At 43.0% G+C, this 23,080-nt stretch overlaps 1 protein-coding gene across 4 annotated transcripts in view; it reads left to right on the top strand.

Annotated features, from left to right (window-relative positions):
• HORMAD2 (HORMA domain containing 2) overlaps positions 1 to 15,444 on the top strand; it is a 52,506-nt gene extending 37,062 nt beyond the window's left edge. For all 4 annotated transcript variants that reach the window (XM_014464814.2, XM_023762973.1, XM_023762972.1 and 1 more), the window contains one exon: positions 14,513 to 15,444. In XM_014464814.2, coding sequence (XP_014320300.1) covers positions 14,513 to 14,617 — 105 coding nt within the window. In that variant the 3' untranslated portion in view covers positions 14,618 to 15,444. The remainder of the gene's footprint in view (positions 1 to 14,512) is intronic.
• Positions 15,445 to 23,080: the final 7,636 nt, after the last annotated feature.

The raw sequence follows: 23,080 nt of genomic DNA, 5'->3' as shown, positions 1-23,080 counted from the left end.
TTCTGAGTCACTTCTATAGAAATCATTCTAGTTTTCTCACTGTCCAATTTGGAATTTCTCCATCCGTGAGGAACCTGGCTCCCATTATACTTAGCATATTTACTTCCTTTATCAGTCCCCTCACGTGTAACCAAACTCCCACCCTTGCCACCTTCCCCACACACGTGTAGGTGTCCACCTCAGCCCTCTCGGGCTCTGACTCTCCCACCCTGGACCTCTTCCGTCTCACACCTATGGTGGGTCAGTGCTTACGAGGCCCTGCTCACTGCCTTCTGCTCTGATTCTTCATGCCAGGCCTGTTCTCCACATGGACGCCCTTCTCCCTGCTCAGGCTCTGACAGCCCTCCATGTGCATGCCTGCCTTGCTCTGCCACACCTAACTCTGGCATCAGGACTAAGCTGTTCGTCAGGGATGGGAAGAGGAAGAATGAAGGTCAATATTTTATTTAGCACAGACTTCCTAGTTAGTGTAGATTTGGCACCAAGTCGAGAGGCTATAACATTTCTGTTCCCTTTCCCTTAAGAAAGCACATTAGTCAGTCTGAAATAGCATTGTAATCCATGAACAAGAAGCCAAATCAGATCTGAGAGAACCCAACCCAGATCAATGTAGAAACAAAACATCCAGATAAAAGATTCCTCACATTTTTTTTCTATCTGTTGTTCAAATATTTTGGTATTTAGACACAGCCTCAGAATCACTATTAAATGCTAATGATTATAAGTTTATGAACCTTACATTTTGAATATGGTGGTTTCTGGTGCCTGAGACCCTTGGATCAAAATGAATTATATCTTTTAAAACTGAGAAATGCAAATATTTTGTCATAAAAGCATGAATGTCATTTAGTTATACCACAGGATTTTGCAAGGCAGTGTCTACACTGAATTAATTGTTCTTTGAAACTTTAGAACTAAAACCTCTGCAAGATCGCCCTTGATAAGCATTTCACAGATTGAAGCACTGATGAGGAATCAGGATGTTGCCATCAAAGAGACAGCTCCTGGAGACAGCTTTCCCAGGACAAAAATACCCGGTTGCCTCCAAATCCTTTAAAGATATAAACTAACCATTCCAAGAAGTAGCTTTCTCCTTCCTACTCTTACTTCAAATTTTCTTTGAGAAAAGGCAAATTTAGTCTTTCTTCTAATCAAGATGTGATATGACTGGACTTCTGTTTAATTCTAAGCCAAAACATTCCCAAACTCCCACTGCATTCCTGGGAAGCCCTGAATGCTATTGAAGTGCTGTCTCATTCCTTTAGGGAGTCGAGCACTCTCTGTCTGTACCCTCGTGGAGACCTGGAGATGGAACACAGCCCCCATGACTGCCCCAGCCAGGTGGGTCAGATTAGCTGTACAGTCCACTTGCGAGGCAGCTAACAACACTCCTTTGTGGGAATTCGAGCGCACTGTACAAAGCTGCTGATGACCTCATGGGCCAGAGAAAGCGGGTCTCATATTGTGGACTAAGCCTAAATATTAATACTACTTTATATTTATGTAGTGTCTTTTTTCCAAGGAGCTCCAGCCTCCACAGACATGATGTCATTAATCCTCAAAGCATTGCTGTTTGGTACATGGCAAATATTCCCCCCTCCCTTTTTTTACTGTGATGGAAACTTGAAAGTCAGTGATGGAACCCAGCCCCCTTGTTCTCAGTCTTGACACTATACCATGAAAAAAAGCCCCGATGAATAATTTTTCAGGCTTATTCACTGCTTCTTGGGTGGGATTTGAGAGGATGTCTCAGTTTGTATGCATTTCAATTTTCAGTGTCTCTAGGTTCCACACTCTTTTTCTTCTTCATTTTAAGTTAAGCATTTTCAAGCATATGTAGTTCATCTTCTGCGGTTGCATTTACAGGGACACTAGAAATTTGTAGCTAATATTTGAAGTTAAAGATTTTTGTTACTGAATATGTAATCTCACTTGTCACTCAGAGATCCCTTATACTTTTTTAAAAATCCTCACCAAGGATGTGTTTTTATTGATTTTAGAGAGAGGAAGGGAGAGGGAAGGAGAAAGAGAAACACTGGTGTGAGAGAGAAACCGATGGGTTGCCTCCCATACATGCCCAAACTGGAGATCAAACCCACAACCCAGGCATGTGCCCTGATGGGGAATTGAGCCCACAACCTTTTGGTGTACAAGATGATGCTTCAGCCAACTGAGTCACCCAGCCAGGGCTCCATTATACTTCTTATAACCCAAGATAAATTAGAGTTTTTAAAATCCCCATACCAGCTCAGAGCACATTTCATTTACTAGTAGAGCAACCACATATTCAATTTGTATTGGGTGATAACATGTACCATATATTGTGCCAAACATTTTCAAATATATTATCTTATTTTACATAAGTAATATTTCATGAGAACCACTTAGATCAGAGGTTCTCAACCTGTGGGTCGAGACCCCTTTGGGGGTCGAATGACCCTTTCACAAGGGGTCACCTAAGACCATCGGAAAACACATATATAATTACATATTGTTTTTGTGATTAATCACTATACTTTCATTATGTTCAATTTGTAACAATGAAAATACATCCTGCATATCAGATATTTACATTACGATTCATAACAGTAGCAAAATTACAGTTATGAAGTAGCAACGAAAATAATTTTATGGTTGGGGGTCACCAAAACATGAGGAACTGTATTAAAGGGTTGTGGCATTAGGAAGGTTGAGAACCGCTGACTTAGATTAAGTCTCATGTGTAGGACAAGGAGGAAAAAAAGACACTAATAGAAATATGGCCTCAGCTGTTAATAATCCAAAAAAAAAGAGCTCAATTAATTTTAATTCCCTTAGTGGAAATCCCCAGTGTAAATATTTCCATAAAAAGGGAAAATGTGGGTAAATTCGAAAACCACCAGGAATGAGCTCAATACCCCCCCACACACAAAACTTAAGATTCCTGTAGACTCAACTATTAATTCAAGGTGGAGAAGAGAACAAAACACAGCCATATCTCCTGATGACAAATATTTCTTGATTTCACTTGGTTAGACACTTCCTAATCAGGAATATTAGAACCAGGAGTTACAAACCACCGTGCGCATAATATTAAAACCTCACAAAATCATTTTCATGTCTCATGATAAGATACTTTTATTCCTAAGGTCTTATGGTAGGAACTACTGGCGGTTTATAGAGATATTGGGGGGCGGGGGGGGGGGGGGAGGAGGAGATCCGAAAACTCTTCTAAAATAAGGAGTAACTTTCAACTTTTAATCATTAGATTCTGAAAGCCCCGGCGTAAAACGTGCCAGATGCCCTGCAACAATAATTCCAGTCTACTCTGCTCCCAGGCCTGGCCTGACTTGAAATGGCCCTACATTTCTAAATAAATAGTGTTTAATTTGAAACTGGGCAGCCCTATCCATCATGGAAAATCTTTATAGTTTGGAAAAAATGTCCAGTAGGTCATACGTTAGGTATATAATCTAGTCATATTCTGTAGCATAGCTACACTGCAGTTTATACTCAACAACCTTGGGTTTTTAAGAAAATATATTCATAACATTCTAAATGTTTGTTTTCTCTTGTCATAGGAAATACTAGCCAAAAGGAATAGCCGGTATCCCAAGTAAGAGTTTAATGAGGGGAAATTTAGAAAGTGGTAGTAAAAAAAACCTGATGTTTGCCTAGCAGCGTTGCCATGTGGGGTTGTATTATTGTCGCCTGCACAATTCAGGGACACCTGAAACACAGACAGCAATGTGAGTGGCGCCCCCTGGAGGTGAGCAATGCCTGGCAGCCCCGATTTTAACTAATTCAGAAGGTTTTTGAAAATGCTCTTATTTTTTCTCTGATTCACAATTCACCAATTGTGACCTGCAGTAGGACTTTGATTCTTATTCTTACGGGTTTTTTGGGGGGTGTGTGTACGCAAAGTTCTTAGTTTTTCCTCTCCATCTTGGTTCCAGAAGGCTTCCTGGCTGGCTGAGGTTAGCACACTGCCTGGCACACTCCCAGCTCGCGGTTCTCGTGAGTCAGGGGAAACGTGTGCAGTTGGAGACGAAGCTCGTCAGACATGTTCAACCGGCCCTGGCTTATTCATGAAGTCCCTCCCTGCAGCTCCTCTTCCTCTACATTCCTGCATTCCTGTGTGAAATGCTGCTTAGAGTGTGTTGTTTACACATCTGTGTTCTGACTCCTTGAAACACTGCTGCCCATCCCTGCTGTGACATCCGGCTGCGCCCATCGCCACCACAGCACTTAGCATGGGACCTTGAATCTCTGCTTTCCTGACCCTCCTCCCTTACCTTCCACGCCTTGATTTTCTCTTATTTCCCTTTGTCCTGAGGAGAGCACGTGGTCTCTAGATGGGAAGGTAATGAGGCAATGGGAAGAAAGCCCACCTCCACAGAATGAGCCCGGAGTGGCCCCGCGGCTAGGGGTGTTACTTGGTCAAAACCCTCCACCTCCTCATTCATTCTTACTGTGGCCAGGCCTGCTTCTGCTTTATTTACTTATTTATTTACAGAGAGTGGAAGGGAGGGGGAGAGACAGAGAGAGAAATACTGATCTGACAGAGACTCATCGATTGGCTGCCTCCTGAGTCAGGGCTGGGGATCGAGCCTGCAACCCTTGGGCTGATGCTCTATCCACTGAGCCAGACTGGCTAGGGCCCTACTTCCGCTTTAGTCAAACAATTTGAAGAGAATGATATTGTGAATTTTATAGCAGTTTGTTTTTAGTGGTCTAGTTGATTTTAAAATGAAAATGTGTAAGAAAGTGGTAATAGTGGTTGCTTTCTGTGGGCAATCGAGTGGCTCCGGGGTACAGGGGAAATCTCACTGTACCTTTATTTTACCTTTTGAATTTCATTCTATGTGACTATGTAAGTAATTGAAATAAATGGAAAATGGAAGCAGGCAATTAAATAGACATGAACTAAACTGATGCCATAGAAAATTCTGTTAATTAAAGGAATGATTCAAATATTTTAAAAGTAAAAGTAGATCAGAAGGAGAGGTATGGTTATTTTCATTTTGTTTTAGAAACAAAATGTTTCCTTGTTTGCTAGAAAAGTAAAATAAAAATTAAGTGTCTGCTCCTCGTGTAAAACTTATCCTCACTCTAAACACCCAACTGCTTCTCGTTAGGGTTTTGTTTTCCTTTTGTCTTTTTCTCCTCAAGTGAACTTAAGCCAATTTAAAGTGAAACTCTGACTGCTGAGTGAATGTGTCTTTGCCGCTCTGCCCCCGCCTGGTATGAAGAACTATTCAAGGATGCGAGTCCTAAGTGTCATCTGCTTGGCCCTCTTCTTCTGCCAGCGAGAGCGGGCAGCTCCGACCCGAGGTTTGGATAGCACCCCGGCAGGGCTCTTCCACCTCAGACGGTCTTGTTTTTTGTATCTTTGATGGGACTATCTCTAGAGTCATTTCTGTACTTACAGTTATATATGTTCCTTTCAACACCTGCTAAGTAATTTATGGAGACTCAGATTCAAGTAAATGACCTACATAGCAAGTCTTTGAGAAGCAGGCTATCACATTTCCAATTCTGAATCTACTATCTGTTCATCTCTTTTTTGAAGAATCAGCAAACCTATGTCAAGTTCAGTACATCCAATAACATCATCATGTCATTGCCTCAGGGTTCCTCCTACATGCCACAAACCAAGGAAAACGTTTTCATTTTTATAATTACTTCAAGTACGTGCTTGAGTATATTTTTATGTCTTATATGTCAACTGTTAGCTACCACTGAATTAATAGTTAATTACTTAGGCATTTGAAACTAGGAAAGAAACTGACATTTTTCCATGGGAAAGTATCTAATAATATTTTTAAATATTTTATGATTGTGAAAGGTAAGCCAAATAAGCGTTAAGGTGTTTTTATCTGCATTCATTACCTTTCAGTTTACAAATAAAAATAGTTTCATAATAAAGCTTTCATCACATTGAAATAAAGGAAAATAAAGAGTTGAAGTAATAAACATGTTGATTATAAACATAACAAGTACATAACAAGTAATAAAAGACATAATTTTAACAAAATTAATAAGCAAATTAATGTGTAACTTTATATTTTTAATTATGCAAGTTACACATGACTATATTCTCATAGTTATTTTAATATAAATAAATATATTTCGTATCTTTGACTGTGTATGCGTGCACATACACATACACACACACACACACACACACACACACACACACACACGATGTGCTGTCCAATATGATAGCCACTAGCTACATGTGGTTATTCAGAACATGAAATGTGGCTAATTTGAGTTGAGATATGCTATAAATATAAAATATACACTGAATTGTGAAGATGTATTAAGAAAAAAAGAATATAAACTATCTCAATAATTTTTATATTGACTGCATATTGAAATGATAATATTTTTATATTGGATTAAATAAAAATAATTATTAAAATTTAATTTTATTAGTTTCTTTTCCCTTATAAAATATATCTGTAAGAAAATTTAAAATTATATATGTGGCTGGTAATTGTGTCTTACATTCTATTTCTATTTTTTAAATATATTTTATTGATTTTTTTATAGAGAGGAAGGGAGAGAGATAGAGAGTTAGAAACATCAATGAGAGAGAAACATCAATCAGCTGCCTCCTGCACACTCCCCACTGGGGATGTGCCCGCAACCAAGGCACATGCCCTTGACCAGAATCGAACCTGGGACCTTTGAGTCCACAGGCTGACGCTCTATCCACTGAGCCAAACTGGTTAGGGCTTTTCTATTTCTATTATATTAATTCAGTGGTAGCTAACAGTTGACATATAAGACACATAAAAATATACTCAAGCACATACTTGAAGTAATTATAAAAATGAAAACGTTTTCCTTGGTTTGTGGCGTGTAGGAGGAACCCTGAGGCAAAATTACATATGTGGCTGGTAATTGTGTCTTACATTCTATATCTATTGGATTTCTATTGAACAGATTGTCCTGTTCAGACTGTACCACCACAGGAAATATGTTTTCCATCTTTTTTATTGTGTGCCACTTTTATTTTTACCTTTTTAACACTATTAGTTGAAAAGACTTTCATTTCCCCATTGAGTGTTCTTGACACCCTTGTGGAAATCATTTGACCATATAAGTGAGGGATTATTTCTGGGCTTGCTATTCTACCTATGTCTGTCTTTATGCCAGGACACATGTTTTGATTACTGTAGCTTTGTAGTAAATCAGGAAGAAAGCAGGAAGGGTGAGGCCACCAATTTTGTTCTTTTTCAAGATCGTTTTGGAATTTCAGGGTCCCTTGAGATTTTATATGAATTTTAGAGTGTATTTTTCTATTTATGCAAAAAAAATGTCATTAGGATTCTAACAGTAATTGTATTGAATCTATAGGTTGCTTTAGATAGTATTGACATATTAATATTAAGTCTTTCAATTTAGAAACATGGGTTGTCTTTCCATGATTTTATATCTTGCTAAGAAGGTCTTCTCAATGCTAAAGGTATAATTTTTCTATATTTTCTTCTAATAAGTTTAAATATTTGCTTTTTACATTTGATTCCTTAAACTAGCTGAGATCCCCCCCCCCCCCGCCCCTCAATGTGAGAACATTGTGTTGGTACCACTTGAATTGTCTCCCTTTTTCCAGCTAATTTTAATGCCACTTTTATTATAAATTAAAAACCCATAGATACATAGGTTTGTTTTTAGACTGCTGTTCTATTTCACGGATCCATATGTCTACTTCTGTATTACTGCCATCATGCTTTAATTACTGTAGCTTTATATTATAATGTATTATCTGAAAGAGTGACTCTTTCCCCTTCATAGTTCTTTTTCTTTTTCAGTATTTTAAAGAGTTTCCTGTACATTTTCTCTTCTAGGTGACTATTAGAATCAGCTTTAAAGTTTCAACAGACATATTAGTGGAATTTTCATTTGGATTGGATTGACTTGATAAAATAATCTCAGGAAAATCCACATTTTTATAATAATAAGTCTTTGCACTTTGAGGGGAAGAAAGTACTTCTAGTTTCTGTATTTCTATTATCACTGTGGTCCCTGGGAAACTTTATGTTTACTTGGATTTTAACCAGATTGCCTCTGTAGAGCAGTTCTGTCCAACTGAACCGCCTGTGATGATGAAAGTGTTCTGTATGTGATGTGTAGTATGTGGTATTGAACACTTGAACATTCACATGTGCTATTGAACACTTGACATGTGATTAATGCAACTAAGGAACTGAATTTTAAATTGTATTTAATTTTGATTAATTTAAATGGTCACACATCGCTAATAGCTACCATAATAGAGAGTGCAACTGTCAGGTATATTAATAACTTTGTAATTGAACACTTTTGTAGGTGATAAAAATAGGTAGTAAAAGAATTATTCTGTGAAAGACACTGCATACGGCATTGTAGAGAGTCTAAAGATCATAATATTAAATACAAATAAATTCCTAAAGAATTTAAAACCCAGTCCCAGGTAAAGGACACATTTTAAAAAAGTATTTATGCTTCCAGAAAAACACAATTACAAAAATGTGCTGTGGGGATGAAATAGAGATTGACCTTGAAGGAATGATTCAAAATTTAAAATGAGTCAGTAACGGAGGGAGGATTTTTGTTTTCTGAAATGTGGAGGAATAAAGAAGAGGGAGAGGAATGAGGTGTGTTTGGGAAATGTAACGATATCAGTTTCCCACGGCTTCTGTAACAAATGGCCACAAATTTGGTGGCTTGAACATCAGAAATTGACTCTCTTACCAGAGGCCAGAAGTCCCAAATCAACGTCCCTGGGCTGCAGTCAAGATGTAGACAGAGCCAGACTCCCTCTGGAGGCGCCACGGGAGAGTGAGTTCGTTGCCTCTTCAGCTTCAGGTGGCTGCTTGCGTTCCTTGGCTGGTGGCTGCACCCCCAGTCTCTGACTTGGTGGTCACATGGAAAAATGGCGCCCCACTTTTCAGCTTATCACAGCGATCCAGGTTGGCTGGAATTTGGGAAACCTGAGGCAGTGGGAATGGTAACAGTCATCAGTCACCGAATGACTGGTACGTGTGTGATGTTTTACCAGGCGCTCTATCTGTGCTATTCCATTTACTCATTTAAGAACTCTGTGTAGGCATCAGGGGATGAGAGAGGAATCTAAAGTGACTGTGTCTTTGACCTTTGATGACTGGGAAATGGTGATTAACACAAATTGAAAAGTCAAAGGAAAAATTGGTTACAAAGGGAAAAAGAAAGAAGTTGGCTTTGGCTGTGTTTAGTTTGAGGTCCCTGTAGATTATGCCCAAAAAAGGTCAACCCCAGAGAGAAGCCTGTGAGCCCTACACAGAGTTCCGAGGGCCTCGCTTGCAATTTCCTATCTTTGTTTCCCATTTGGGTTGAAGAGGTACCTGAGGAGGAGCACTACATTTGAAATCGGGAGGTGTGGGCTCAAGACTTCCATTTACTAAATGTGTAAAGTGGACAAATGATTTCATTTCTCTGAGCTTCAGTTTCCACATCTGTAAAAGGGGAATAAAACCCCCATCCCTGCCTTTACACTGTTATTGTGAGGCTGTTTTTAGCACAGTATATGGTCTGTTGTAAGCATTCAAATGTTTGTAAAAAGAAGAGCAAATTTTAAAAAATATATTTTTAATGATTTCTGAGAGGAAGGGAGAAATAGAAACATCCATGATGAGAGAGAATCATGGATTGGCTGCCTCCTGCACATCCCACACTGGGGATCGAGCCCACAACTGGGGCATGTGCCCTTGACTGGAATTGAACCCGAGACCCTTCAGTCCGCAGGCCGACGCTCTCTCCACTGAGCCAAACCGGCTAGAGCAAGAGCAAAAATTTTAATATGTCAAACTCAAGTTTTAATTTGAAAGTATTATATCTTAAAGCTCTCCGGATCCTGGCAAGTTAACATTAATTTTAAAAGTTTATTGTTGACTCCCTTTCCTATTGTCCATAATTTTACCACATAAGTGTCTTAAGCGCCACCCAAGACCAATGCTTAAAACTCTCTTCCCGTGGCTTTCTTGATATGACAACCTGCTGGTCTTTTTCTTTCTTTCTCAGTCTCCTTTGCTGGCTCGTCTTCCACCTAATCTCTCTGTTGGCGTTCCTTGGGCTATGTCCTGGCCCCTTTCCCTTCTCACGCTCTCATCTCTCAATAAGCAAATCTTCCACACCCATGGCATTAATTAGCCTCCCTGTCCTGATGACTCTCCGATTGACATCTCCAGCCCAGACCTCTCTCCTGAGCACTGCACTTCCTCACACGGCTGCCTGTTCTACCTGCTCACTGGGGTTTCACGGGATCCCAAACTCAGCAGGTTCAGAACGCCCACTGTTTTCTACCTGAGGGACCAGGACCTCCATCTGTGAAGTTAGTTAAAGCAGAAACTGGAGTCCTTATTGACATATCTGCCTCTCCTTTACCATCATATGCGATTGGCCAGTCTTCTGACGCTACCTTCTAAATACTCCCTGCTGACTTTTGCCTGCACTGCCACCCAAGCTATCACCTGACTCAGCACCTGTATCCACTTGATGCCTCCAATACTTCTCTGCACTGCTGGCAGAGTGCTCTTGGAAGATTCATTCATTCATTGAAAAATATTTATTGAGCCCCTACTATGTGCAGTTTGTGACCAAGACAGGCATGTCCCTGATCTCCTATAATACTACTTAAGAGCATATGATTGGGCCCAGGCCAGTGTGGCTCAGTGGGTTGGAGCATCGTCCCGTACACTGAAGGTTGCTAGTTTGATTCCTGGTCAGGGCACATACCTTGGTTGTGGGTTTGATCCCCAGTTGGAGCATGTACAGGAGACAACTGATTGATGTTTCTTTCTCTCTCTCTCTCTCTCTCTCTCTCTCTCTCTCTCTCTCTCTCTCCCTCCCTCCCTCCCTCCCTCCCTCCCTCTCTTTAAAGTCAATGAAACATATCCTTGGATGAGGATTAAAAAAGAGAGAGCATGGGGGTAGGAAAAATTTCTTTGAGTAAATAATTTTTCATGTGAGATCTGAAGAATGACTTAGGAATTAATTAGGCAAAGAGAGGGCAGGTGGAAGGAAAAGAGCATTTTAGGCAGAAAGAACATCATGTACAAAGGTCTGAAATCAGTAAGAAGCAAGATATGAGAAACTGAGGTCAGGGAGTGAGGAGTAGAGTGCAAGAGCTGAGGCTGTAACTGCTGGGCACAGCCAGGCTCTGTGGGGGTAGTGACTCTAATTGGGAGGGATTCAGGGGGCCTTGGAGCCCCCTCAAATGGCCTGCTACAGTGAAATGTATAAGAATTTCCTTCCTTCATTCCCCACCCCCCCGTCTCTGTCTCTTTCTCTCTGAGCATTTTTCTGAGGAGAGAATGCATAGCTTTCATCAGGGTCTTTACCCCCGCCCCCCTCCCCCAATATATTATTGATTTCCGAGAAGAAGGGAGAGGGGGAAAGAGAGAGAAACATCAATGATGAGAATTCTTGATCAGCTGCCTCCTGCACGCCCCCTACTGGGGATCGAGCCCTTGAACGGAATAGAATCTGGGACCCTTCAGTCTGTAGGCCAATCCTCTATCCACTGAGCCAAACCAGATAGGGCATCACCAGGGTCTTACAGCCAATCTGCGATCCTTTCCTCTCTAGAAGTGTAGAGCCTTTGATGGTATGAAAGCCCAAGGTATTGACTCTGGACTTTATCCTACAAGCCATTGGAAATTATTAAGCCAAAAATGGACAGATTGTAAAATCAACAGGGCAGGGACTTTTATCTCTTTAGCCACTGATGTGCCCCAAGCACCTAAAACAGTGCCATGCACAGAACTGGCACTCAGTAAATAATTGCTGAATGAATGAATGTCTACTGTGGCTATTGAATTGTATTGTACTAGAGGCCCGGTGCACGAATTCGTGCACAGGTGGGGTCCAGCCGGCCCAACCCGATCAGCCTGATTGGGGATGGGGCTGGCCAGGGGAGGGGCCACGGGCATTTAGCCATCCGGCCTCACTCCCCAGGTCAAACTCCCAGTCGAGGGGACAATTTGCATATTAGGCTTTTATTATATAAGATTGCTTTATACTGCAATCACGTGCTTTATGCTTCTCCCTTATAAGAGTCAATTCTTGATAACGAGTGTGTCTTATTCATCTTTATATTACTAGAGATATGATACTAGTGCCCAGCACAATGCCTGGCTTAAAATCAGTTTCAAAATGCATTAATTAATTCAGCCAATAATTTAAGAGCACCTACCAGATGCCAGGAACCCGGGAATAAAAAGATGACTAATAGAGTATCATTAACCTCAAGGATAAGCAGTAATAAACATTCAAACCAATTTTTTAAAGTAAGTGAATAAAGAAAGAAATGGGCTCATTTAAAAGAAAAGACGCTTTCCAGTGCTTTTTAAATGCTGCTACCAAGTCAGCTAACTGTCCAGTTGTGCTTAAGGCAAAACCTGCTCTTTGGCTTCCCAAATGGAGAATAGTTAGCAAACCAAAACTGGAAAGGAGGGAAATATCCCACACCAGAGAGCATATCTTTCGGGCTTTTTTTCAGATATATATAGGCACTCTACTCCTGAGGCTCTGTTGGTAAGTGGAGCCTAGTAGTCTCTGGTTAGTCTATAAACGAGAACACTTTAAACGCTATCTGTTTAAAATAGAATATGACATGCATTATCAATCATTTGATGATCACCGATGTTGCTCAAATCACCCAGATCGTCTGTCTAGCCTGCCTGATCGCTGGCCCTTAGCTTGCCTGGCTGGCTTTGGCATCAAATGTGCAAACTCAGTCCATTGGAATAACACTTGAAAAACGTTGTGTGGACAAATTTGTTGGTTTATATCGTTCATGTAGGTTACTCATCTATGTTAGGAAGTGTCCCCTGACGGATCACATACTTGCTTTTGAACCACTAGTTTTCTGTAAATTACTGAGAGTTCCCAGGCCTCGCTGGTCTCCTTGGGCTTGTATACATTATTTAAAATATCGCCATTTACTCACTGCAATAAAATTCTAGTTCTGAAACTTATAATAAAACTCTGGTTTACTTTTGAGCAAAGAAGAAAAAGAGAACAAAACTATTAAACCATCAGGTCAGTTTGTCATTTAAGGATTTGTAGGTGCATTTTCTTTTCTTCTCAATGTACCCAGACTTGATAGAAATAAGGATAATTTCATTTGAATGAAAAGCACACCCAAGCAATATTTCTAGGAAAGCGAATCTTACCAAGTACGTTTTCTCACAACCACACTGTAACAAATAGAGAAGTTGGGTTTTGGGTTTTTATGTTGCTATTTCCCTTCCTTTAGAGCAGACCGGTTTAAACTTTTACATATCTAAGTAAAGCACTTATTTGGTGAGCAGCTCTATTTATTTTCTCAGAGTTTTATTGTCAATGTCTTAGTTTAAGCCAAAGGGAATTTGTGGTTTCTGAGATCAGAATTTCAACTGCTTTCTAAAGCGAAAAGAAAAGTTAGTGATTACATTAACCATTTGTAGACCCAGTCTTTGATTCTAAATGGTACTTAAATGTTTTATTGACAACCCCACTAGTTTGTAGTAATAACATATCAATAATAATAACAACCTATATCTATAACAGAAGATAAAAGGATAATGTTGGAACCTCGAGTAGATATTCTGACAGGTCTTACTTAAAAATACTTATCTTGCCCTGGCTGGCGTGGCTCGGTGGTTAGTGTATTGGCCCCACTCACTGAAGGATCATGGGTCTGATTCCGGCCAAGGGCACGTACCTGGGTCGCAGGTTCCGCGCCCTAATTGGCAACCAATTGAGGATTAACAACAACAAAAAATACTTGTCTTATTCTATTTTCCTACCAAAAGAAAGAACAGAGGACATGGAAAAACCTTTCCTCCCATCTAGTGGCTAGAAAATATAAAAATATCCTCTGTGTGTTTCCTGGAATTCCAGGCATCAGACATTGTCTGACAGATTATAATTCATCCAGTTTTTCATTCAGTTAAGCAAAAGTAAGTTCTAAAATCTTGACCAGGGCTGAGCCCAATGGAGAACTGTATACCAGTGGTGACTCACTAATCAACTTCCCTTTAATCAATAACATACACTTCGAGAAGAAAGGTGGTCTGTGGTCCTTCCCAATTCATTAGTCTGAACCCCTGAGAGGAAAGACAGGCTGTATGTTTCTGCTACCTGAAATTGGGACTGAGATTCTATTCGCCTCTAAAGCAATCAGTGCCCTAGATCTATCCTGACCCTTAATTGCTCCTTGTTGGCCTCACACCCTAACAACTCTTCCCTCAAGAGTTAGATGTGCCGCATTCACTAAAAAGAGCCAAGAAACTGTCCCTGAAACTGGCTGCCTCCGGGGGACCGCGGCTCCTGAAACTTGGAATAGCAGACGCTGATACTGGCAGCGGGGCCTCTGTGCAGGGCCAAACTGGCCCACAGGAAAGCAGGTTGGGATCCGTTATGCAGCTGTGAGGATTAGTGCTGGGTCTGCCTGTCTTGTATGTCCTTGTGCACATGTCAGATCCTTGGCTGAATGGGGCCTCTCTGGTGATTCTCACAGGTTCAGAGCACGAATATTGTGTTCAGTCAGCAAAGCTCCGAGAGCACCAGGAAGAAGAGGAAGGTCAGCGAACCATTGGAACGCATCATCCCAGAGAGCAAATGAGACTGAGAGGCCTCTGCTACGTTTATCCCCAAATAATTCTGTTTTGCAACAAACTACATGAAGTGTCTTAGTCGGAGAGTAAGTTCCTATCATCAAAACCTTTTACTAAATTTGTTGTTCAGCTTCCTTAGTCAGTTTCTAAATTACGAGGTGGGACCTGTGTTCACTTTGGTCACCAGGGCTGCCTTGGGCTAGCATTGCTTCCAGAGAGATTTAGAGATGAGACACCTTCCTATTTATAAAGGAGCCACAGCGGCTACACTGAGGAGAAATAAGCCGTTGTTCTCAAGAGAGGGAGGCTTTTCTTTGCATAATCAAACTCCCTGGGTACTTAGACGACTGTGAAATGTTCCAACTTGTTGTAACCTGTGCCCTGGAATCCCTCTAGAGCTTTACTAGAATTCCCACAGAATTGCATAGATGGATGCGTAGTGCTTACCCAGGTGTGAGTTTTGTGTTCACTTCAGTCACGAGGTTGAACAGCTAAGTGTTGGACTATCAGGTTCTTCAAATCTGGCCCCGGGCCCTGGTCTGTTGGCCAACCCGAGGCTGGGGAAGAGGCTGCAGTGCAGGAGCCTGGCTCCCTGCTAAGGCCTGTGCTGAATGCTTCCCAGCAGGCCCTCCGTGTACACATCAATCTGCAACTTGCAGACGGTGTTACTAGTTCCCCCTTATTCTGGAAGAATGTTGATAGACGTAATGAATTATAAATGACTTAAAGTGTTATTTTTATTGTTATATAACATGGGGTTTAATTTAAATGGATAGAACCAGTAAGTGAAATGTATAGGTTAAATACATTTAAATAAATGTATTGGTTAAATTTACTGGTTAAATAAAAAATGCAAGGTCTTTCTTTCTTGCTCGGCTTTTCTTCTTCGCTTAATGTTTCTCCAAGTGCAGTAAGGACACCAGCACCTGGAGCGCTTGTGGAAACAGAGTTTACAAGGCCCGCTTCATTTCTACGGAATCCAAATCTCCAGGGACGGGGCCCTATGGGAAACTCCCCAGATTCTAATGTGCACACAGGATTGAAACCCTGAAACCTCTGACCCAGACTAATAGGAGCATCTCTGGGGCCAGACGTGCACTTTCGCTGGAAGAGGCTGTGTTATCGTAAGAGGAGAATCCGAGGGAGCGCCCCTGTCCAGCTCTGCCCTTTGCCAGGCTCTCATCCACTTCTGACCTTCCATAGACGGGGGTCTTGAATTGGGCTCACACCCTGCTCTGGGGGAGCATTCTCTCTCCCTGCTTGTGAAGTACCCTCACAGAAGCTTGCTCTGCCACTAGAAGGAGAAGGAGGGGAAAGGTATTGTGTTTATTATATCCTTGGTAGAACTGTAGCCTGAGTCACCACAATTTCTTTTAAGAGAGTCGTATAAGGAGCTTAGCTGTCTACCAGAGGGATTAGGTTTATTGTGTATCTCTCCGGAGGGTAGATCTGACACCAAACTATTGAAAGCCACAGAAGGTCCATTTGGCTCAGTATAAGGAGGCACTTTTTAAGGTTGTCAGAATTTTGCAACAGGCTGCGGCCTTGTGAGGCCTGAGTGCCCCTCCATAACAAGTGTTTGAACACAAAGGAGCTTTACAAAGGCTCCGGGAGCCTTTGACTCTCAAAGCAAAGCAGTTCTATGGCACAGTCAGCCTGGGTCTCAGAAGGAACCATTTTGCTTAGAAAGAGAATTTAGCTCTCAATCTGTTTACACATTTCATCAACGTAGCCGAAGGTTGACAGATCCTTTCAGTCAAAGTCGAGAATCTGAATCTCTCTCGAAAAATTCTAGAGTGATTTTAGTGTCTTTGTTAACACCCCTTTCCCAACGGAAGTCTTCTGTCGATGCCAAGAGGTGGGAAATGTATGTCTAATGCAGTGAGTATGAGGCAACAGAGAGAAGTTGCTGGGCTATGCCCTTGGCTGGCTACACAGGGAAGGAGATCTGTTATCAGGAGGCCCTGAGAACCACGAAAATGTGAACTAGCTGATTTTACATAGCAGAGCTAATATATGCAACCTGATATCAAGATTGGAAGGTATTCAGTTTTATTTACTGAACGATTTACTACAGGGATAAAAATCTTTTCTCCAGTCTACTCATTTCTGCCCTTCATAGTAACGAAATGAGTAAACACAAGTCCGTCAAGAAGCTGGAATTTCAGGGAAAAGAATGACATCTGGGACCCCGAGCCGGGGAAGCTGAGCTGGGCCACACTAGCTATTCCCTCGCCCTGGCTGCGCGTGGTTCGTCAGTGTGATTGCGAAGATGAGATGACGATGGCCTAGAAACTGGGACATTGTTCAATTAAAAATTATGCAGGGGAAATTTGACTTCTGCTGCTTGGGGTTTTTCTGTCTTTACAGAAAGTTGGTCTAGCTGGAAAGAGATGGGTTAGGCTCAAAGACTGCCGCCGGCCTTTGAAGCCAGGCACCGAAACCGCACCTTCATTTCCCCTCTCGGGTCCCGCTGGTGTCTGGGTTCTTTCATTCTCCAGCTCACCTCTGCCAGGAAGAGGCTGGAAATGAAGCTGAGCGTGTCACCAGGGCCAAAGTGGCACACACACAAGGTCAACGTCGTGTGTGTGTGTGTGTTTTTAAAAACTTAGAGCCAGTTTTCATTGTCTTAAAATGTTCAATTAATTTATGGTTTCAAACCCAGCAGTCCTGGCTCCTTAGAGGTTTCCAGGGATTCTGATGACAGAGAGCATCCTTAGTTACAATAACCATCATTCAGGAGGAGGAGGAGGAGGAGGAGGAGGAGGAGGAGGAGGAGGAGATGATGATGATGAGGCTTAGCACACTCGGCTGTGGGAGTTAAGGTGAGGGCCTCCACCGTGTATGATTCTAGACTCTACATTCCTGAGACAATCCCTATCTTTGTCCCAAATTAGAAATGATTCGTTTCTATTTTTAAGTGTGATTCTGTGTTTGCGTAATGAGGCCCTGGCTGAGGCTTGCTACGCAGCTGTCCGTGTCTGTGGAGGAGGACGGCACCACTGAGGGCCTTGATGGGCCCTTCGGTAACGCATTGGAAAGCCAAGACCCTGTCCAGAAACGGAGAGACTGGAGTACTAATCCGCTCATGTCACTTCCCCTTGGATGTACTACATCTTTGCAAATGGGTGCACCTTCTGGGAATGTCAACATTGTTAAGGTGGACTCTTGTAGGATGTTTGGTCTCACAAAGACTGCTCCCTGACTGTGTGCGTGTGTGTGTGTGTCGGGGGGGGGGGCCCGAGGCGGGTGCGGGTAGACTGATCTCAGTCTTACTAAACATTTTAGTCTGGTCTTAACTTTGCCATGAGGTTCAGCAGTACAAGGGTTTCCCCAGAGCAGGAGTGGAGAGGCAGGCTGGTTAAGATAACCCCAAACATCTAAGACTGACTGGGAGAGCATGGAGCCTTCCTTGGGGACTCAAAGCCGTAGGGATAGAAACCTGGAACAAGAGGGGACTTGGGGGGGTCTTTAGTTGGATATTGCTGGACTCCCGAAGGCGGGAGAAGTCTGGGGGACCTAAGTTCCACTGGGATAATTACTAATCAGCTCGAGGGTGAGCAGGCAGTTAGGTTTTCACCTTCCCTTTAGCAAGGTGGTCAAGAAAAGGCCTAGGTTTCTGGCTTCAAAACCTTACTGCAATTTTCTAGACAATTTAGAAATCCTCTAGTCCTCATGTTACTCATTTGGGAACATGTGGATAATAATGACGCCTACCTAGCAACCCTGCTGTGAGGCTTAAGCAAGGCAATTCATACGAGCTGCCCAGCACGCATCTCGTCAATGCTCAACAGATGTTCATCATAATTGCTATCTTTTTTTTAACTTGGCCTGTCTTCTTCCTGAGTCTCAGGAGCTCGGGATCCCTGTGCTGCTTTTGCCTACTCAGAGATCCTGCGTCCACATCCTCTCCTACTCGGCCAGCACTAGAGCATGCTTCCGAGTGCCTCTGCTCTGAGCACTCTCCCCACCCCTCTCCCCAAATCCAAACTCCCTCTCCCTCGGGATAGTTCGATGGACGGAGCATCAGATTAAACTTACTGTGCTGCCCTCCCACACTTGCATTTTTCAAACAGAAGCTTGTTAATAAGAACAATCTCACCTAGGGAATGCGATACAAGGAGAGACTGAGCCTGGCCGGTGTGGCTCAGTGGTTGAGCATTGACCTATGAACCAGGAGGTCACGATTTGATTCCCGGTCAGGGCACATGCCCATATTGTGGGCTCGATCCCCAGTGTGGGGCGTGCAGGAGGCAGCCAATCAATGATTCTCTCTCATCATTGATGTTTCTATCTCTCTCTCCCTCTCCCTTCCTCTCTGAAATCTATCTATCTGTACATAGATAGATCGATAAAGAAAATATTCAAATGCCAACTGAAAGACTCCAGTACTATTGAACAAGATCAAGGGAGAGAGAAAAAATCCACAGTAGGTTAAGATCAATGGGTTTGTCCAGGAGCCTGGGGGCCGGGGGGCGGGGGGCTTTGCGTGACTGGCAGCCGGTCCTCAGAGGCGTTAGTCGCGGGCAGAGTCTCATTCCCTTTCCTTCAGGGTGCACACCCGCCACCTGCTTTCTTCTAAGAAACTGTAACATGTGGCGCTCGCTCTCTGCGTTAAAGAACTGGTGTGGTCAGGCCTTACTGAGAACAACCAGCTCTGCCTACCCATGGGTCCCAGAATGTGCATGTCATTCTGAAACCACAAGGAATGTGGTTAAGTCCCCTGGCCACATCTCTCAACAAAGCTGTGTCTGTTTCGCTCGGCCTCCGGAGAGCTTTGCTCCTGGACGAAGATGGTCATTCCTAGCGAAGTCCACTAATGGGCCTTCCCTTAAGACAGTGGTTCTCAACCTTCCTAATGCTGCGACCCTTTAATACAGTTCCTCATGTTGTGGTGACCCCCAACCATAAAATTATTTTCGTTGCTACTTCATCACTGTAATGTTGCTACCGTTATGAATCGTAATGGAAATATCTGATATGCAGGATGTATTTTCATTGTTACAAATTGAACATAATGAAAGCACAGTGATTAATCACAAAAACAATATGTAATTATATATGTGTTTTCCGATGGTCTTAGGCGACCCCTGTGAAAGGGTCGTTCGACCCCCAAAGGGGTCTCGACCCACAGGTTGGCGACCCACAGGTTGAGAACCTCTGCCTTAAGAGGAGCCTCATAAAGGAATTCATTACTGCGCATGTCAGAAACTTCCTAATGAAACGGGCCCCCCAGCCATAACAGTGAGAAACCACCACCGACCGAAATCATCATGGAGCGCTCCCCTGGGGGGCAGCCGTCCATCGGCTTCTAGAGAGAACGCGGAGCCTAGGAGCCAGGAGAGACGGACAGTTCTCGGGCCCCCCCTCCAGGCACTGAGATTCCTGAGGAGCAAGAGTGAGATTCGCCTGCGCCTGGACTATGTGGTCAAATGGTTCACTGAACCACGGGCTCCAGTCGGCATGAACTCAGCCTCCAGGACGGGCGCAGGGGGAGGTTTTATTATCATCGTTAATGAAACCCATTTATGATGGCAGGACACACAGAAGAGTCATTTGCATGTCACAAACTCTGAGAGATTGGGGTGATGACACACTCTGTAAAGTGAGTTTGAAAACTTACAGAGGTTGCAAGATGATAAAACACCTTTCGCTGTTTCGCTCCTGCTTGAATTTCGTGTTTCTTAGAATGGACCGGCTACCTGGAATCTAACCTCGTTCTAAGCCACAAGCCCAGCAGTTCCAATGGAAACTGTTAGACCAATTCGGTAACGAAAAGATAAGTAGCTTCAAGCTGCCGGGTATCAGTATTATTGTCATATTCCCTTTATCAAAAGCCGATAACTGAAATGGATAGGTAAGAGTTTACAGTAAGCGGCAGTACTTGGAAACTTGTCAGTTAAGGTTTCCCATTATAGAAGAATGTCCGCTGTAAGCTTTTTAACCCCCTAAAGTCAGAAAATTAAAAAAAAACAACTTTCACAATTAGTTTCTAAGGAAATTTTATAAAGGTCATGGGACTAAGAGAAGAGCTTTAGATTGCTTTTTGCCAATAGGACATCGACTCCCAAAGAAAAACCAACCTGTGTGTTTTTCTTGGGGGGCTGGGGAGGGGTTGTATATAAATAACAATCAAAATTTATTTTCTTGATATATTTCTAAAAAAGATAGTTAACGCAATCATTTTAAAGTGACTTCATTTCCTGCTGCTCCCCCAACCTCCTTAAAACTGAAAATACAACAAATATTTGCATAGGTTTATTATTCACATTTAATCATGAATAATTCACTTTGTACAGACAGCTGGGTAAACACGAGATTTGGAGTTTCCTTTTTCTAGCATGTTTTCCCCTTGGCCGAAAGGAAACAGCATCGTGTGGTTTTCAATGATTTTCAGTGCCACCTTGTCCTCCCTCCCCGGGCCAGGAGGCACCCCGCCTTTGGGGCTGTTTCCTTTTTTAAAAAAAAAAATGTCTTTCTGTCAGTGCTTGAGCTACACCTCACCAAAACGTTTCTTATTACAAAATGACAAATGAGCTCCACCATTCGGCTCTCTCGCCGGCAAGGCGACAGGAAGTGTGCCTGTGGGTTTGCTTCCGTGTAGATTCCCTCCTAACGCTGGGAAAAGCTCTCCCTGCGCGCGTTCTGCCTCGTCATTCTATCCTTCATCGTCTCCTATCAGTCGGGAACATTTCACAATTATTTGATTATCTACCCACAAAGCCGCTCTCACTTCCCTCTGCTCCTCCCAGGTCTACGTGAGGAAGCGAAGCACGTATCACCCAACAGGCACCTGCCCGGGGCATTCCCACCTGGGCAAGGGGCATAGTGCACCGGAGGTCAAGGGTCCTTTCAATTCTGCGAACGTCATGAATTAAATTGTGAGAGTTCAACTTGTGGTTTAGGAGAGAATCGGGCTTGTCGTAATTCAGCTATGACCAAGTGGGGGGCGGGGGGGTGGGGGTCATAGTACATATACCCTTGGGAAATTCCTGCTCTTTGTCATAACCTGGCAAATAACTTGAAGACTTTTAGCTACCCGTCGAATGTCATCTCTCCACCCTAATGATATTAGCTGAGGCAAACACAGGCACGGGGAGATACTAGTATGTATCCTCCCTCCAGCAACACGGATCCTAAAATAGGAATGTGATGGCCGGTAACATCCCAGAGAAAATTATCCACAATTTGACTACATTTGAAATGAGTCTCTTCTTTACGTAACAAGCACATCGTGGTTACTATGTGCTAGACATCTTCTAAGCACTTTATGTGTATTGACTCTCTGATTCTCATAGCAACCCTATAGGTAGGTATAGTCCTTATCCCCACTTTACAGACGAGGAAGACAGACACAGAAAAAAGAAGCAATTTGCTGAATGCCACCACAGGAAGTGGTAGAGCAAGGATTTGAACCAGTTGACCTGGCTCCAAGCCTGTGCTTTTAACCACCAACCTCTACCATGAGTATAATACCTGCTGTGGTAGGAAGTTTGGGCAAGTAAGAAAAGCACGAAGAAATAAAGTACCCATTGTCCCACCACCCATTTTAGCATATTTTCTGTGTGTGTGTGTGTGTGTGTGTGTGTGCGCAAAAAATATTTAACAGTAGAACCCCCCCCCCCATCAGCTATATCCTGTGAACATTCTTCCATAGAAAGATATTCATTTGATTGAACATTCAAACCATTTCTTACTCTACTTTGTAAATACCAGCCCAGCCACGATTGGAGGCGCTTGCGATTGATCGGTGGGGTGGGTGGGGGTTGCTGGTGCTAGTCGATGCCACACTTCCCCAAGCCCAGAGCTTCCCTGAAAATGGACTCAGCTCGATTTCTTTTAAGCGACCTGAAAAAAAACGCGTTGTCGCCTAAAAAGGTAGCGTGACTTTCCCCTTCAAAGCAGTTCATGTTATGTCCACTTTATATGGTTCCGTTTTCTTAGGGGCAGGGCAGGGCAGGGTGGAGGGGTGGGGGTGGCGGGGGGTGGGGCCGAGTGAATCTTGGTGCAAAGAAAAATGTAGGCTAGTCAACAGGAAACCTGAAGTCCTCCATACGGCCCGGGGGCCCCTGGCTGTACCCCGGCCTGGCTGCTTTCCCTTTCTTTGATGGGTGTCGCAAAAATAATAATAAATGCGCGAAGAAACATTCACCTGGTCAAACGAAACTGTTATTATGTGCCGAGATATTCACGGGCAGTGTCTACGCCAAGACAGGAGTGGCCACTGCTATGGCCGGCGACAGCTCTGGCTCCGTCACTTGCTACCCTGCCACAACCCAGAGGCCCGCAGCGCAGATGGTGCTGACCGCACCTCAGAACCTCTCCTGAGCACAAGGAAATTGGCTCTGAAAGACGACTTCTCCTTTTTCCTCCTCGTTAACTGAATGTCTAGCTCTGATTAAAGGGGCAGACGCAGAAAATTGTATACATGATCCCAATGTGTATCATGAAGTTCTGCAATTGTCTGGTGA

Source organism: Myotis lucifugus, unplaced genomic scaffold (genome assembly GCF_000147115.1).
Source record: "Myotis lucifugus unplaced genomic scaffold, Myoluc2.0 scaffold_269, whole genome shotgun sequence".
Taxonomy (NCBI): Eukaryota; Metazoa; Chordata; class Mammalia; order Chiroptera; family Vespertilionidae; genus Myotis; species Myotis lucifugus.
This window is presented reverse-complemented; position numbering and strand designations above follow the sequence as displayed.